The following is a 17596-nucleotide window of genomic DNA, read 5'->3' on the forward strand; positions in this document are numbered from 1 at the left end:
CGCCGAAAAAATTACTAGTACAATCCGCTGAAAACGTATGCCAGTATGTTAGTTCACTAACGCGGACCAAATTACCAATTCCAAATTGCGCGTTTTTACGTACGAGTCAGAAAAAACCGGCTCCTGCGCTCAGAAGAAGCTTTCGGTTACAGCCTACGCTGCTAAAAGCACGACACATCAATCATCGCTGCTCCTTGTGTGGGCACCGCACACGCAAATAAATGGTTGATTTAAGCTCAGGGATGTCTAAATTGTACTTTACAGCAATTCTTACACTTTAGAATCGTGCCTACTTAAAGTAAAAAGCGCCGGCAGCATGCAGCTACACCGACACGGGTGGCACGATAGGCCTCGCTGGGACGGGGCACTGGGTAAGGCTGCTTTCGAAGCAGCTGAGTTGCGATGCTTGAAGTTTCTGCATTTGAACTTCGCAATATTTCTAACTGTTACCTAAACTGTACCTGAAGTAAGGGGAAGGTCAATGAATGCCGGAAATGCATTTACGGAGTGGCGATGGCGAGTGACAGCCGTTTTTCTTGCCTCCGCTGGCGGTGCCAGTGTACAGATATATGCTAGTTATATCAGTAGCAACAATAAAAAAACCATAAAAATACCAATGCAATCCGCTGAAAACGTATGCCAGGGAGTCAGTTCACGAAGGCGTACGAAATTACCAACTGAAAATTGCGTGTTGTTACATATCAGTCGGAGAAGTACCGGCTAAGTGCAGCCGGCAGCTTTCGGTGACAGCCTGCGTAGCTGAAAGCGCGACGTTCGATCGTCAGCGCTTTTTGTGCGAACATCGACACAAGACAAAATAGTTATTTAGGTTTATGAATGTCTAAACTATAATTTACAGTTATTTTCACACTTTAAAGTTGTGTGTACACGAAGCAAGAAGCGCCGGTAACATATATACCAACGCGGCGGGCACGACAGGTGTAATGCTCGCTGGGCAGGGCACTGGGTAAGACCGCTCTCGAAGCGTCAAGTTGGTATATTTGAAGATTCTGCATTTGAGCTTCGGAACATTTCTAACTCTTACCTGAAGTAAGTAGAAGGATAAGCATGACCAGACATACATTTATGCGGTGTGGCGGAATCGAACGACAACTTTTTTTCTTGCATCCACTGGAATACCTTGCGAAGCGATCGAGAGAGCTCATTTACATTTCCTCAACTTTGCGGCAAAAACAATTTCTTGTTTCTGTTAGCAGTGGCGTGCAGCTCCAGGCTTACAAACACAGCAATTTGGAATCGTTACAGCAATACACGGATGATGCGAATATGGCCGGTTTACGCGGATACTTATGCAAAAAAAGGTGCAATATAGCTGTTGCAATGCGTGCATGCACCGCAAAAATTACGTATGCTCGGTATCTGATAGGGTAGCATCGCTCCCTGCCGTCGAATCAAGCGTTTTATATTCAATGACACCGAAACGAACCACGGCACACGCTACAATAACATGCACTCTGCAGCTGCGCCAGTAGAAACAGTGCGTGCTCCAGCATTCACCAGCGCTTGCCAATGAAAATTGCAACGCTTCCAGCGCTTCGCAGTGCGCACCAGCATCACAGCGGTTGAGCCAGAGCTCCTACCAGTTTGACACAGCTTTTTCCTAGTACGCCCAGTGAATTGCCAGTGATTACAAGCGTGTACCAGTGTCTCCAGCGTGTACCAGTACCAAAAAACGTACTGGCATCACGCTGTTTTTGCAATAGGGTACACCTCCTCTGCACCCGAGTACTCCAAAACATCACGACTGTTTTCTTTTCCAGACTTTTGGAGAATGCGTTCGGCTACAAAAAACCTGTAACAGAATTAGGTAGCCTGCTTTGGTTAGACGCTTGCTTTGGGTCTCGAAAATTGGATGCCATCTTGTGGTGGCACCATTTTGTCATGGCATTTTTAAAACAGAAGTTTCTGATGCCCCTCCTAATGAGTTTTGAATGCGTGGAAGCGAATGAAAGAAGAGGCTTATTCACTCGCGGCTCATACCTCCAGCACGTGTGATTTTCCAAGCAAATAACCTTAGGTTCAAAAACCGAATAGAACTCCCTTGCGGAAGTTCAAAAGTGACCTCCAGGGCGCGAGACATCCCTTAATCGCGGGAAACACATCATCAACTCTCTCCTCTACGTCAACAGAAGTGCAGTCAATTAGTAGTAGTAGTAGTAGTAGTAGTAGTAGTATTTTTATTTACAGTAAGCCAGATACAGAGCTCACTGCAGGGGCAAAGGGCTAAAGGCGAACAGCCTGACAAAGGCCCTTGTCCCTCCGCAGTCCGTGACAGTGCAAGCTTAAACAATATATATATTCAATACATTAGTTTCAAGCAACCTGAAATTGTAAACACAAAATTCAAACATAAATAGCATAAGAAGTTTACATAACACATTTAAAAAATTATAGGTCACTCTCGTTATAATTCACAACTAAACAATATCAATGAAACAACTCAAAAACAGACATAAGAGGCATGTGGATACAATGAATTAAAAACAGGAAGTCGTCGACAAAGCGAAAAACTTTGCACACATTGGTGTTTTGTAGCGTTTTAGACAAGGTAACGCTAACACCAGATAAAACACATCACTAAGAATGGGTGCTATACACAAACCAATACACACGCCCTTTTTTTGCACATACAGTGCGTTGTTCCAACATATAAAAGCGGACGATAAGTAAAACGATAAAGGTTCTCAAAAATGACTCGTCGACAATGAAGCTTCGTTTTGAAAGCGCGAGGCGCCATATTCATCGATGGCATGCTCAATGGAAGACAAACGCCCACACTAACTCCCCCACTTGGAAGCGGACACCTTGGCCACCGTAATTCAAAGTGACGGGGAACGTCGCGTGAAAGGTTTCATGCGACAAACGTGGATAATCTCGGTGCTGTGGTAACGGCCGTCTGTTGGGGCAACAAGTCGTGTCACACGATAATTGACTGGCGAAGTCTGTTCTAAAACAATGTATGGCCCTATGAAGCGTGGTTGGAATTTGTCACAGAGACCAGGAGTGCGAATAGGTGTCAAAAGCAGCACATCGTCACCAGGTTGGAAAGACAGAACGCAATGGGATGCGTCATAGATGATCTTTCGCTCGTGCTGTCTCGCTTCAGTATTGATGCGAGCCTGATGGCGAGACCGGGCCAGGCGGGAAATGTATTGTTCTCTCGAAGAGTGACATCAATTACCACGGCTGTTAAAGAAGGAGACGTCGAGAAAGGTAGTCGGGGTGCGTCCGTACGCGAGGTAAAACGGTGAGTGGCAAGTTTTTTGCCAAACGGTCGTGCTGTAGGTGAAATTCAGGAATGGTAAAAGAGTATCCCAGTGTTTGTGGTCAGGTTGGACGTAAACGGCTATCATGTCAGCAAGGGTTCGGTGAAATCTTTCTGTGAGACCATTTGTCTGAAGGTGGTAGCTTGTAGCTGTCTTGGGAGTAGTTCCAGAAACACGCAGTACTTCATTTACCATTTGTGACCTGAACACTTTGCTAAGAAGTCACTAAGAAGTACACTAGGAGCCCCATGACACAGAATTATGGCGTGAAGAATAAAGTCTGCAACTTTCACAGCTGAGCCTGTAATAACAGAAGACGTCTCGGCGTAGCGTGTCAGGTGGTCTACAGCGGTCACTATCTATCGTTTGCCAGCAGATGTGACGGAGAAAAGCCCGTAAAGGTCGACACCTACAGCCTCGAGCAGCATTGAAGGGCATGAAAGTGGCTGTAGAGGTCCAGCAGGTGCAGACATCGGGAGTTTACGACGCTGGCATGGGTAGCAGGAGCCGACGTACCACGCTACGCTAGAAGAAAGGCCAGGCCAGTAATAACGACATCAAATGCAGTCAGGAGTTTTTTTTTTTTTCAAAACCAAGATGTCCAGCAGTCAAGTCATTGTGGAACCCTTGGAGCACCTCAAGTTGAAGAGAGCGTGGCAGTACAGGAAGCCAACGCTGACAGTCAGGGTGGTAAACGTGGTGGTAGAGAACCCCATTGTTCAGCTTAAAGTGCAGGAGTTGCCGACGAAGTCGCGCGTTTGGTGGATAAAAAACTCCCGAAAGTTGGTCCATATTGACTCTGCAGTATGAATCGGACCACTGGTGGGAGATAAATGTTGGCTCGTCGTCCGAAAAGGGTTGCTTTGTTGATGCGAGCGTATGAACTTTGGTAGATGTGGCGGTTGGGTTCTCATCAACGCTGATATGGGTATTTGGAAGCGGGCAACGAGATAAAGCTCCGGCGTCTTGATGTTTTCTACCTGACGTGTAAGTTATGTCAAAGTCGTACTCCTACAAGCGCAGTATCCACCGACCCAAGCGTTCGGACAAGTTCTTCAGTGTAGAAAGCCAGCATAGGGCGTGATAGTTCGTAACGATTGTGAAGTGACGGCCGTGGAGATAGGGACGGAAATTCTGCACCGACCAAACCACAGCCGAACACTCTTGCTCAGTTATCGTGTAGTTCTTTTCGCCCACACTATATATATATATATATATATATATATATATATATATATATATATATATATATATATATATATATATATATATTTATATATATATATATATATATATATATATATATATATATATATATATATAATTAGGCAGTTGCCTAATTAAACGCAGTCCACTGCGTTTAATTAGGTAACTCACAGATGTACGGCCATAGGAATTAAAATTGATTCAAACTACTTTATGCTGTACACGTTCAAGTTTTCTAACATTCGGTAAAGTGAATGGGTCCCAGATGGATCCCAAACCGAATGTAGGAATTGTGGGTAAAAAAACGAAAAGTAGGTGTAGATGACTTTAATGTGCTTCTCAGAAAAACAGTTTGAGGAAGGAACTACAAACAACGGTATCAATACGCTTATTTCAAAAACCATTTTAAGTGACAGGCCCAAATTTTTGTACAGCGTTGCTTCTAATAACGGTAAACCCGTTCGCACCATATTTAAAATGAAGATATCTTCTTTGTAGGTAATTCTCATATAAACAGCTTTATCAAAATTAAATACCATTTGCCAATTTTCGCCCCATACAATGACCTTTGGCAGATCACTATTTAGGTGCCCCTGATCATCAAGTTAACATACCTTAACATATATAATACAGTTATCTGCCTAAAGTTTTACACCAACAGAAAGGTTCACCACAACGTCGTTAGTAAATTATAATAATAATAAAAGTGGTCCTAAAACCGACCCCTGGGGGACAGCAGAAACAACGTCAAGACATTAAGGAGAAGCATTGCTTAAGGTGACGAATTAGCATCTGTCGGATAGGCAGGCAGTAATCAAAGCAAGTATCTGATCGTTTTTAATGTAACAACTTGATCTGTAAATTAATTAATTATGTAACATGTAGTTCAATGCCGTGCAGAAATCCATAATTAGAGTGTCTGTTTGTGTTCCTTCAATAATCGACTGGGTGAAATCATGCACGGTTTCAACTGATGGAGAACTCGTAGAAAATCTCCGCCTAAAACTATGTCATACATCCACGAGTACTTCGTGCTCTTCCAAGAAACCTACTATATGTTTATGAATTATATGTTCTAAAATTTTCATGACGTCGAAGTTAGTGAATTCGGGTCTGTAGTTCTCGATGTGTGATTTTTGCCCGATTCATGCAAAGGTTTGATTTAGGCTGTTCTTCACTCATCCGGTAAGGAACCATAGCTTAATGATCTGGTGAACACAACATACAAGTCCTTAGCACACCATTCAGCATAGCGCTTCAAAAACGCATTTGGTTTTTCATCGGGTGCCGATGACTGTAATATTAAGATCTGAGAGCAAATTACACACGCCAATTTCAGAAGTAAAATCATCGGATATACAAGAGAGCGATACAGAAGAATCGGGAATGCAACCATTAACCTTTGTGAATACCAATTCGAAAAGTTTTATGAAAGCGGAAAAGATGATGGTGTCTTTTCTTACAGGATCATCATCTATCATGAATTCTGTAGTGACCGAAGATTTAGGCGTTAAATGGCGCCAGAACCTCTCTCGAAGCGTTTGAATGAATGAAGGCAAGGTAGTACCATAAGATTTTTTCTTCTCAAAACTATTTTCTTCTTTAGTTGTTTAGAAGTTTCGTCGACTTTAGACTCCAACGCATTATTTGTTCCTGATTTCGTTTTCAAGCTTTTGAATCGTCGTTGAAGTCATATCGCCTCCCTGGAAATCCATAGGCTTCGTTGCACAAATTCGTTCACAAAATTTGGCAAAACATGTTGTGTACACGCAGAGACAATGTCTTTAAAAGAAGGCCATAAGTAATTCACAGTACAAGTACTGTTTTGAAAATAATCGAAGTAGAAATCTAGCATAACTATAATAGATTCGTCATCAGCAGGGGAAAATTAGGAAATAATGTATAGCGTTCTGGCGGTAAAAATGGACATTCGACAAAGACAACAGGACAGCTTTATGGTAAGAATTGCCGTTAGTAACTTCACAGGTTATCTGATTTCTAATGGCACCACTTCCACAAAAGAAGTCCATGTTGGTCCTCCAATCGCATGCATTCTCGTGGATTAATGAAACATTTTTACCAACTCGAATGTTAATAAGACGACCAACATTGTGTTGCCATCAACATTGAACGAAAGTGATATGAAGCTCAGCAAATCAACGTCATAAGTAAATTGAAGTCCCCTGCTATGGTTAGGCGATTATTTGTTCTTATATGACATTGTAAGTATTCCTCAAAGTTTTTAAGTATACCGCTGCAGAACAGCAGGGAGGTCTAAAAAAAACTCCAAGTACAAAGCCTACTTTGTTTATATGTACTTTACAGAAGACAGCTTCAATGTATAGTGCATCAGGCATTCTGAAAAGTTAGATGTTAGAAGAAAGACAATTTAGATTAGAAGAAGGACGAGTGATATGTTAGTTAGAAGAACGATTTAAGCAGAATGGCCACACCTCCACGTTTTCTATCGTTGTCGCCGCGAAAGACCTTGTAGCCATGAGGGGCAAATTCACTATAAGATCTTTCGCTATTCAGCCATGTCTCTATAAACATGGCAATGTTCGCGACAGATAACAGCATGCCCTCAAGTTCTACAGCTTTATTAACGCTACAGTAGTATATGTTAAGGATCTTGAATACGTGATTACTATTATTCTGGTGTCATTTGTGGCTCTTTGACAACTCATACCGCTTATTTTTTGTTGTATCTCACCCACGTATGTCACCGTTAACGTTTAACTTATTGAAAACCAGCTTAACTTTAGCACCGTTAATCTTTTCCTGTGACGCGCTTTCCCATACTTTCTTCCTGATGTCACGAATTCTTCTCGAGTAGTCTTCGCTGACTGACAATTTTGAATCTAAACTTTAGGCACGCTTTCATTATCGCGGTCTCCTCTCAGTAGTCCAGTAATTTTATAATGTACGGACGATCCCTGTCTTACTTTCTACCTATTCGGTGGCGCATTTTAATTCTGTTTGTCGTAATCCCTAGCCTGCGCAAAACATCTTTTTTTTTTTTTTTGTCTGTGAGCTCGGCTCCTGTTTCCTTCTCGTCTTATTTTATACTATAAATAGCCAAGTTGTTCCTAAAGCTTCTGTTTACTAAATCGTCAGTTTTAGTTAACAGATGCGAATACAGTGGTGGCAAGCAGCAGCAGCGGCCGCAGCAGCAGCAGCGGCGGCGGCTGCGGCGGTGGTGGCGGCAGCAGCAGCAGCAGCAGCAGCAGCAGCAGCAACAGCAGCAGCAGCAGCATCAGCAGCAAAAAGCGGTCGTCGCTGCGATAGCAGTAGGCCTGCATGTAATCACTAACCTGCGCAATTAAGCAAAATGGGTTCCTGAGCAATGTGCTTGCGATGCTGCTGCAAAGCCCACTGCTCTCAGGTGGCGAGGGCAGGCCTCTTATAAAGGTGATAGTGTCCTCGTGCTGTGACGAGGCTCTCGATGGCGCAGTCGCTGGCATGTTGATGAAAGGTACGATCAGTTTCTTGATTAAGCAAAGATTGCTCTTTACTCCACTCTCGAAGCCTACATCGTGTGCCTGTTTAAAGGTGTATGGCTCAGTTTATGCCAAAGGTAGAGTTGCGTGGGCAGACAGATGGCTTGAACGTGCGTAATGAAGCAAAATGAGATCCAGAGAATTGTGCTTGTGATGCTGCTGCAAAGTGGACTCTGCTGCAAAGCTCATCATCTGAAAAGCGTGAGCGAAGTGATAACTGATGGCCATCACGTTTAGATACACCTCTTAACTCAGTTATTGGACACCACGTCCTTTTCGTGTTTGAGCGAGCTTCACTAAATTTCTCCCGTACGTGCTTCCGCATTCCTTATACTTCTCTAGGCAACATAGTCTATTATTTTTTATTATTGCTACGTCCAGCAACTTGTAATTCATTCGCTCAGGCTATGTTGTTCTGATTGTAAGATGTATTTCACTGTGGGTAAGGAATTCATGTGGTCTACCACAACCTCAAGAAGACCTTGCATCTTTTGACAGAACCCACTGTAATAAATCGACTAATACGAGTATAGCTTTCTATACTAGTCATAATGGAAAAGAGCGAGACATGAAGGAGACGAGAAAGACCAAGAGAGACGAGCGCTCGTCTTCGTTGTCTCACGCTGTTTTACACAGTGATATGTATTAACAAGGTCGAGTTCGCACGCTTTACTAGTGTCTCTTCACTTTCGAAGACATGACAACACAATAAAAATCGACATTTTACTGCCTTCCGATCAAGGAGAAAATGATGTAGGCCCGTGTGCTCATGTTTGGGTGCATTTTAAAAAAACCCAGGTGGTCGAAATTTCCGGAGCCCTCCACTACGGCGTCTCTAATAATCATATGGTGATTTGGGACGTTAAACCACACACCTACCTTTTACTGCCTATTTCGCGTGTCGTCTTAACTTTTCTGCACGTGCTATGAAAAACATCAAGTGAGAGCATTTTATTTTCGTTTCTTTGACCTGCCTAAGACGTGGTGTATAGCTAGTCATGGAAGCATGTGGTTCTCGCATCGGTTTTCGGTTGAAATAGTGCAAAAGATAAGTGTACAGCTTTCATGGTCCTTTTTGTCTGATCTCCTGCTTAATGTTCACAATATGCAAGGTCTGTACATTGTTGTTGTGTGTGTAGCTGAGAAAGAGCATTATGTTTCGGCAGGCATCAACCATGGACCCATTACTTCTGGCGTGATTGGTGCCCGCAAGCCACATTTCGACATATGGGGAAACACGGTGAATGTTGCCAGTCGCATGGAAAGCACCGGAAAGGCTGGAAATATCCAGGCAAGTTTGCAAGTAATAAGACATGGTGAATGTTGCCAGCCGTATTTAAAGCACTGAAAAGGCGAGAAACATACAGGCTCGTTGGCGAGTAATAGCCGTAAATTTGATACTTAGTATAGAAAGATTTAAAAACACCAGTATTTGGGCGGGTGCTAGAAGAGAATACGGTGCATGCTGAACTCAGTGATCTTAACAGTGGTGTCCAACGCATAAAAATAGCATCAACTCCATAAGTGTAACAAAAGTTACGCCGAATGTAACACGTGAAGCTGCGTGCTTGGTAGTATTGCATTAAGTTATAGAATGGTATGCCTATGTTATTTACCCATGTCATTCGTTCGCGTCACGTAATATTGAGTTACGTACATGTGAAGCTAGCGAAACGACCGCGAGCGCATCACGAGCGCAGCATGTAGTCATGTTCTTACATGTCACGCATCTCATGATTATCATGTATGCACCACACATAGGTTTTTCGTCCATTCATGTACTGTATACCAAATTTGGTATATGTGACGCTAGCGAAACGGCCACGAGTGCATCATGAGCGTGCATGTAGGCATGTTGGTACAAGACATGCATGTCATGATTTTTAAGTTAGGGTTTGTCACTTGTCTTCCCCATGCAATCATGTCATACCATACCACTTCTGCAACATGCCATGGAAACGAAGCTACCACAAGAGCTGCAGGACCATGAAATGTATATAATGACAATCATGACATACATGTCGTAATTTTCATGTTATGAATAGTCATATATGTTCTTTGTACAGCCTTGTTATGCCATACCAAGTTTGGTATCGATACCCTTGTCAAAACGGCCACGACAGCTAAATGTCGTAGATAGATAGATAGATAGATAGATAGATAGATAGATAGATAGATAGATAGATAGATAGATAGATAGATAGATAGATAGATAGATAGATAGATAGATAGATAGATAGATAGATAGATAGATAGATAGATACGCTCAATGTTGCCGAAGTTTGCTAAGAAATGCTTTGCATTTAAAAAGAAACTCCATGCTCACAATTATTTAGAAAGTACGGGTAGTGACAGCAGCCTAATAATTGGCAATCCAGCTGGAGCCTCAAAAGTCTGTTTGTTCGGCTTCAGACCAAAGAACGGGCAAGTATATTGAGGATGACTGATGGCTTGGACAAATCTAACAGTGTATCATTGCGTGAAAGTCTGTCAGAGGCTCTGCATTAAAAATATTTTCACGTGGTCATGCCCTCAAATGACGACAGCAGACAGCGTGTCAAAACGAAACGTTTTATTCTGGCACATTTATTGCTGGTAGAAGAAAAGTCAAAGTGGAGGCAAAACACACGTTGCACGCTCATAGCGGCGATAACAGCGTCAGCTGTCGGTAATCAGATTATCGGTAAAGCGCGTCGCCTTTTATGCATCAATCATAGCCTCATCGAGTCAATTGCTTGACTCCATTGTATCTTTTGGTTATATATACAACGAACCTTCACACGAGCGAATATTCCATCTGTGCCACTGGAGCATCACCCACAGTCATTTCTAACACTTCTGTGTTATCATGCTCTCTCGCTTAGGCTTTCAAATAAACTTGGCTATTTGTGTCCTAAGCGTATTTTTAGGAAAATAATATAAAAAAACATTTGCGAAGCTTTTGGAAAGTTGAGGCCAGGTCTGCGACGTTGATTTCTCACAGTTTTTGTCCATAAAACTTGAATACTTGAAAAAGTGCCCCCGTATCTGCATGTATCACTGCAAATGTCTTTGAAAGACGATAGTCTTTCGTGTGGAGAGAGATAAAAACGTTTATTTACTATTCTGTGCGATAAAATCGGTGAATTGTATTCTGGAAGCGCTGCATTAGAGAGTCTCGATGCGTGCAGCGAAGACAAACGAGCCCATCGAGGCACGTCAGACACGAGCGCCATCTGGCAGTTATCTTCGAAAACAAAGGAAGGCGTGCGCTCCCGCGGAGAAAGATGCGCGCCTGTCTCGGAGGCGATAAGGTGTAGAACGGAAAGCGACGGGCAGGTGCCACCACTGTGTCGTCTTAGCAAAGCGTTGGAAGCACTTGCCTTTTTGAGCATCGTGTTGCATTTTCAGCGCAGCGTAAAAAACGCTACGATCCTTAGAATTTCTTGAGTGTGCTTTATCTAGTAAAAAGGCACACGTACAAAACATCGAAGTGCTGTTATGGTGCCTCAGATATGCGCAATATTTGCTTTCTTAATTGAAAATCGCACAAGTATGAACGCTAAAACTTGAGAAATATTGGTGGGCGTGCGGGTGGGGTTGGCTGTTTGAGATATTGTTTGGTGCCGTTAGAAAAAGTCATTCCCACGGACAAACAGACAAAAGTACAAGCGGACAGACAGACAGTCAGAAAGACAGATGAACTAAATTTTTGGTGTCGAAGGTCCCCAAGAAAGACTATCGTCTTTAAAAATGATTACCGTCCAAGCACTCTGTACATAAAGTTTGGCCAGTGAAAGTTCAAACGTGCCCCGCCGCGGTGGTCTAGTGGCTAAGGTACTCGGCTGCTGACCCGCAGGGCGCGGGTTCGTATCCCGGCTGCGGCGGCTGCATTTCCGATGGAGGCGGAAATGTTGTAGGCCCGTGTGCTCACATTTGGGTGCACGTTAAAGAACCCCAGGTGGTCTAAATTTCCGGAGCCCTCCACTACGGCGTCTCTCATAATCATATAGTGGTTTTGGGACGTTAAACCCCACATATCAATCAATCAATCAAGTTCAAACGTGCGGCCCCGGTGTCTAGCAGTGGTTTCAACCGAACGCTGCACTGAAACGATTCACAATTACTGGTTTGTGCTTCGTAATAAGGTTAGACACGCGCTTGGCTTCAGTTTACCACAGTTGGTTACAGACATCGCACTCAAAACCTAAGTTCCGCTGGAGAAACTACCACCAAAAGTGGGCGTTTACCTCGGCGAAAGTGCTCTCGCGATCATTATGATGGCGCTGTTGTGCTTGCAACCATACCCGCAAGGCCCCTTGTTTGACGCGCCGTTGTCGCAAGCGTTTGACATCGCGAGCTAACAAGGTAGCGTGGTTTGGAGGATCCGCCCGCCACTGGTGCTTGCATTCCCGTTCGCAATTCTGCGCCTTGGAAGCCTGCCGGATCATTGGTGCGCATTTTCTGCTGGCATTCAGTCTCCCGGGCCTTTTTTTTTTTTTGCCCGGACAGAAAATTACCCTTGCGAATGCGATCTCTCTTACGTTTTCATGGTCGGCGCTTCAGTAGAGGCGCTGCTGTTTGATAGTTCTTAGGATACGTGGCTTACCCACGTGGAAGAACTTAGTAGAAATTGATGCGCGTACTCGGCCCCATGGCTGTGACAAGATAGACAACGTTACTGACACAACAGCCCATGGCGGACATGCTTAGGTACGACGCTGAGAACGACGTAACTGATAGCACAGCCAATGGAGACCGCTCGTGACAGCGATCTCGAATGTTTTTCATTTGTCTTAGCAATATGAAGTAAAAAAACGCGCATAGCGATGCCCCTCCTTTGTAGAAAACCATCGCGGCAACGATAATATAGAACAGGGAAGTGAGAAAAAAAAACATGACTAATCCGTCTGTCGTAGAAAGTGGTGTAGCACGAAAGGAAAACGTGTTTGCACAGTGGTATTTCACAGAGTGTTTTATATCAATCGTTCTGCATCTTTTCGCCAAAAGGTGTAATTAACCATTGTTATAGCAACAAATTGTAACATAACGTGAAAAAGTCAAGCAGCTTGGAACTTGCAGCACTCCCGAAGCAGAAAGGACGCACGAAAATAACGTATGCAGGACGAGTGAGAACTAACGACTGTCACAGCTCGACCTTTAAAGCGCGCTGCTCCGACACAAAGAAGGGCGAACGAAGCGAATTCTGAAGCATGCCCAGGACGAACGCGAACAGCTTTCACAATCATTATTTTTTGTATGTTAGCCGTGTGCTACTTTCATTTTATTTTTATTTCATTATTTTGGGCATTTTTACAATATTTCCACTATAAGGGGGCAAAAGAGTGTCTCCTTGCTTGGTCTACTCTTCGTGAGTCACCTCAAGCATACAGCATAACAATACATAAAATATTCAATAACATACATACAAATCACAAACAGACGAGGAACACTACAATTGAAAAAATATCAGTTAAATATTCAAACAAAGGTACTAAACATCACAAGCGCTTCGCTGTGTACACCCAAACGCTTGTGGTGTACACTTCTTGTTCTGTGTCTTTTTCGCGCTACATTTACGCCATAATGAATCACTTCCAACTAAGCACTTGTGGTGTACACATTCTTGTCGGTGTCTTTTGCCCGCAACAATTACGCAATTATAGATCAGTACCAGCTCACTCGCCTCTTCGTATTGCTTCATATCATAAAAAACTAGCTGTAATAAAAAGCAATATTTACAATAATATAACATATACATTACCCACCCTCGGTCCTTGCGCCTACCAGTGGGTTTAGATTATTACATTCGTAATTTGCTTGCGAAATTGTGTAATGTTTTTAGTCTTCGCAGCGTGTTCAGTTACTTCTGGAATGTTGCTGCATAATAGAACGATTTGGTTATCAATTGAATGTACACCATAGTCCGTCCGACACGATGGCCCCACCAATGCCACAGCACGCAGGTTATATGTAACATCTCTGCTTCAATACCTATCAGAAAAACTCCGAAATTCATTTTTAATTTTGTTATTGATTAACATGGCTAGTTGTACCCAATAGCACTCTGGGAATGGTGGCACGTTACACACACACAAAAAAAACGCATTTGTGGGGACCGAGGTAGTTGCAGACATTGTGCACTTTTTTGGAGAAAAATAACACTTCCACTATTTTTTGTTACACGTACCCCAGACTCGAATACATGATTTGCCAGTGAACAAAAGAAAAGTACACCTGCCGTTTAATTTTCCCTTGAAGTAGAGGATGCAAGCGTCAAATTAAACCAATCAACCTTGATATCATTTTTAGGTTATCTACAAACTCCGACCTACTAGGTCGCTTTAAAAACATACGCCCAGGAATTGCATATTGTTTACCTGAGCAATAGTTTCGCCATGAAAAATTAAAAGGATGGCGTCTACAGGTCTGCTTTTTTTTTTTACTTGAAGAGCCTAAAGTTAGTTTTTTTTTCGTATTTAATTTTACCTGGTTGACTGAAAATCATCACTTTAGTTCTTTCAACCAGAAATTCGCAGTTGTCTCACTATTGCAGATATCTAAACCAGAAAATAATACATTGATATCATCGGCGTGCGTGACTGTCTTTGGTGTAAAAGGAATGTTTACAATGTCGTTGATGTAGAATACAAAATGTAAAGGACCAAGTATTGATCCTCGAGGAACGTCATACCTGTTTATACCAAATTCAGATTTAAAATTATGAAGCTGTACGTATTCTTCTTGCTTTCTTGCCCAAAGGTCGCTTTTCATAAGGTAAAGCGCAAGCCCGCGTATTTCATTCATTTGTAGTTTCTTAATTAATATGCCAAGCTTTCTCGAATCAAAAGTCTTACGGAAGTGCACAAATATTTAGACAGGGTAAGGCTTCTTTTCAAAGTTTTGAAGTGGGCTGTCCCTAATATGTAATAGGACAGCCTGAGTCAATCTTCCTTTATTGAAACCCACACTGCCCACAGCAAAAAAAAAAAAGATTTTGGTTTGCAGTGGAAAAATATACCCTCTTAAATATCAGGCGTACCGCGACCCTTGAGAAAAGCGTTGATATGAACATTGGGCCATATTTTTGAAATTTATTTTTGCAGCGTCCTTAAAAAATTTTTGTTACGCGAGCTACTTTCATGGCACACTCAAAATTTCCCGCCAAAGAGACCCTGTTAAATATGTAACTGAACGGAGTGCTAATCAAATCAATTATTGCGTTCATAGGTGTTATGGTGAAATGAGTTGTGCGTGTTCAAGGGAACACTTCCGGTGGAACATAAAGTCAAGCGGACGTGCAGCAATAACTGGTAAAAAAGTGACGTCATTTTGTGTACACTAGCACGCAATTTCATCTAAAAAATTCAGCAGATCCCACGTACCTGGCAATCGGCGTTATGCGAAGCATGCGGAGGGAAGGTGATCATGTTGCAACTTATTTTATTGAGTGACACGTCTTGAAATGACGCCAAATATATGTACAAATGTTGCATATGCACAGACCTAAGTTGAAGAGATGCAGATGTTTATACAACCGGTTGTTTGCACTTTCTCAAGAATGCCAACTGGAGCATGCGTATTAGCAACGCCGGAAGATGATATGAAGCGCTGATGCTTGCGAGGATGCTGGCCCTAGGAGCTACTGCATAAATAAACTTCAGTGTATGGCAACTAACCACAATCGACGCTAACCCGACTTGACGGCTGTACAAAAGGAGTACACATGTAATGTCTAGAACATTGGGTAGGTACCACTGCAATCACTATTGACGTTTCAAGAAGATTAGTTTCTATTTGAGTAGTAGTACAGAGACCTGGCGTAGCTCTCTTGTAGAATGCTTGACTGCCACGCAGAATACTTGGCGATAGTTATAGCGCGAGAACAAAACGACGACACAGAGACCAGAAGGACACGAAAGACACCTTGTCTCTGTGTCGTCGTTTTGTTCTCGCGCTATAACTATCGTCATGCCATACCAACTAGCCCAAGCTGCCACACTTCTAAGAATACTTGGGTTCAACTTCTGCTGGGACCCTAAAATTTATTATTCGCATTTGTCGCAGAGTCAACGGTGCCAATGTCAAGTTTTTCTCAACACTAACATTTACTCTAGGACTTCGTCGGGACGACGCTACCGAAGTCGGGTATTGCTAAACATTCCCGTGTTAAAATTGCTTATGTTTGTTCTCGTCATTCCTGGGTAGATACTAAGTGTCAATCACCGGTGGCACATACCCGCATACCAGTGGCACATGCCCACCCGTGGGTATGTGCCACTGTCTGGCGCAAGTGTTTGACGACGTACGTGATGGGATTGGGACATTTTTCATGTCTTAACCAGCACGTAATATTTGTCAAACCATCTTACCCTCCCATGCTAATTTTGGTTTACGGCAAACTAAGGGGGTGACCACGAGAGCCCCCAACTTAAGCGGCTAAATAGATAGATACACTCAAAGTCGCCGAAGTTCGCTAAGCAATGTTTTGCATTTAATACTTTTCATGGGCTCCTGATCGCTAAGAACTCGCGCTAAGGCGGTCGCCGAGGAGTCATTCACGAGGACACAAAGTCAACGCCAGCTAATATAATGGAAACTCATTACTAAATAGTGACGGTTAGGTGTACTGCCATTCACTTTGCCTCGTTTTTAGAAGGAAACTAATTCGTCGAAATTTCATTCGCCATTCGTGGCATCTTCCACCGATGGAATAAGGCAACCAACAGTGTAGCAGAGTGTACATGTGATATCTGCATCGTGGTGTATTTGTTTCACACATAGGCAGGTTCTTTGGCATGCGCAATGCTTTTGATATTCTGTTTTACCAGGAAGAAATGACTCATAGTCACGTTAAAATGACATTTTAGTTTTATTATAGGTCACAGTAACTCACATTTATTGCACCGCACAAAATAGTTATAAGAACAAAACAAAAAAATGCGGACACTTCCTGCGTTACGTTTTTTAATTATGCTCTGACAAATTACCGCTACGTATGAGAATGAAGACATGCGAATTGTACTGTGATATGTAACTTGGCAATCTGCACACCGATAACGCGAATAGTAGGCACTGCACGCTCAAGAAGGAAACCGAGTTGCAGGAAAACAGACGCACGAAAGGCCAGCCAACAGTGCATTCCGTACCGTTGTCCTTGTTTCTTATCTACAACATATGGGTCACCAGACATACGTTTGTTGCTACTGCATCCTTGCACAGCATACTGTTTCCGCAGCTACCGATGAAAGCACTCCACGTTAAATGTTATTCGCATCGTTCCGCTGCCCGTTGTACAGATCACTGAAGGCGTTCACTAACGATAAAACGCACCTAAAAATTTTCACGCACAACAAAAAACGCAAGCCAGCGCAGAACACTAAAACACGAGAGGGGGTGAGTCCTCGCAACCAAATTTTACGAACGGGCCTTGCCATGTATGCCCATGTAGTGGAAAGGCTGCGCTGAGTAACAATAGCGTGAACCGAGGGCGCTAAAAGTTTCTGTGTTAATTTCATCATCATCATCAGCATCATCATCATCAGCCTGACTACGTCCACTGCAGGACAAAGACCTCTCCCATGTTCCGCCAGTTAACCCGGTCCTGTGCTTGCTGCTGCCAAT

The 17596-nt window shown here is 42.9% G+C and overlaps 1 protein-coding gene across 1 annotated transcript in view; it reads left to right on the plus strand.

The window, feature by feature from the left end:
- Window positions 1–17596, plus strand: part of LOC119169944 (adenylate cyclase type 3) — a 1227834-nt gene that overhangs the window by 1143003 nt on the left and 67235 nt on the right. The window contains exon 16 of the mRNA XM_075886158.1: window positions 9160–9284. Within this exon, the coding sequence (XP_075742273.1) occupies window positions 9160–9284 (125 nt within the window). The remainder of the gene's footprint in view (window positions 1–9159; window positions 9285–17596) is intronic.

This window comes from Rhipicephalus microplus, chromosome 2 (genome assembly GCF_043290135.1).
Source record: "Rhipicephalus microplus isolate Deutch F79 chromosome 2, USDA_Rmic, whole genome shotgun sequence".
NCBI lineage: Eukaryota > Metazoa > Arthropoda > Arachnida > Ixodida > Ixodidae > Rhipicephalus > Rhipicephalus microplus.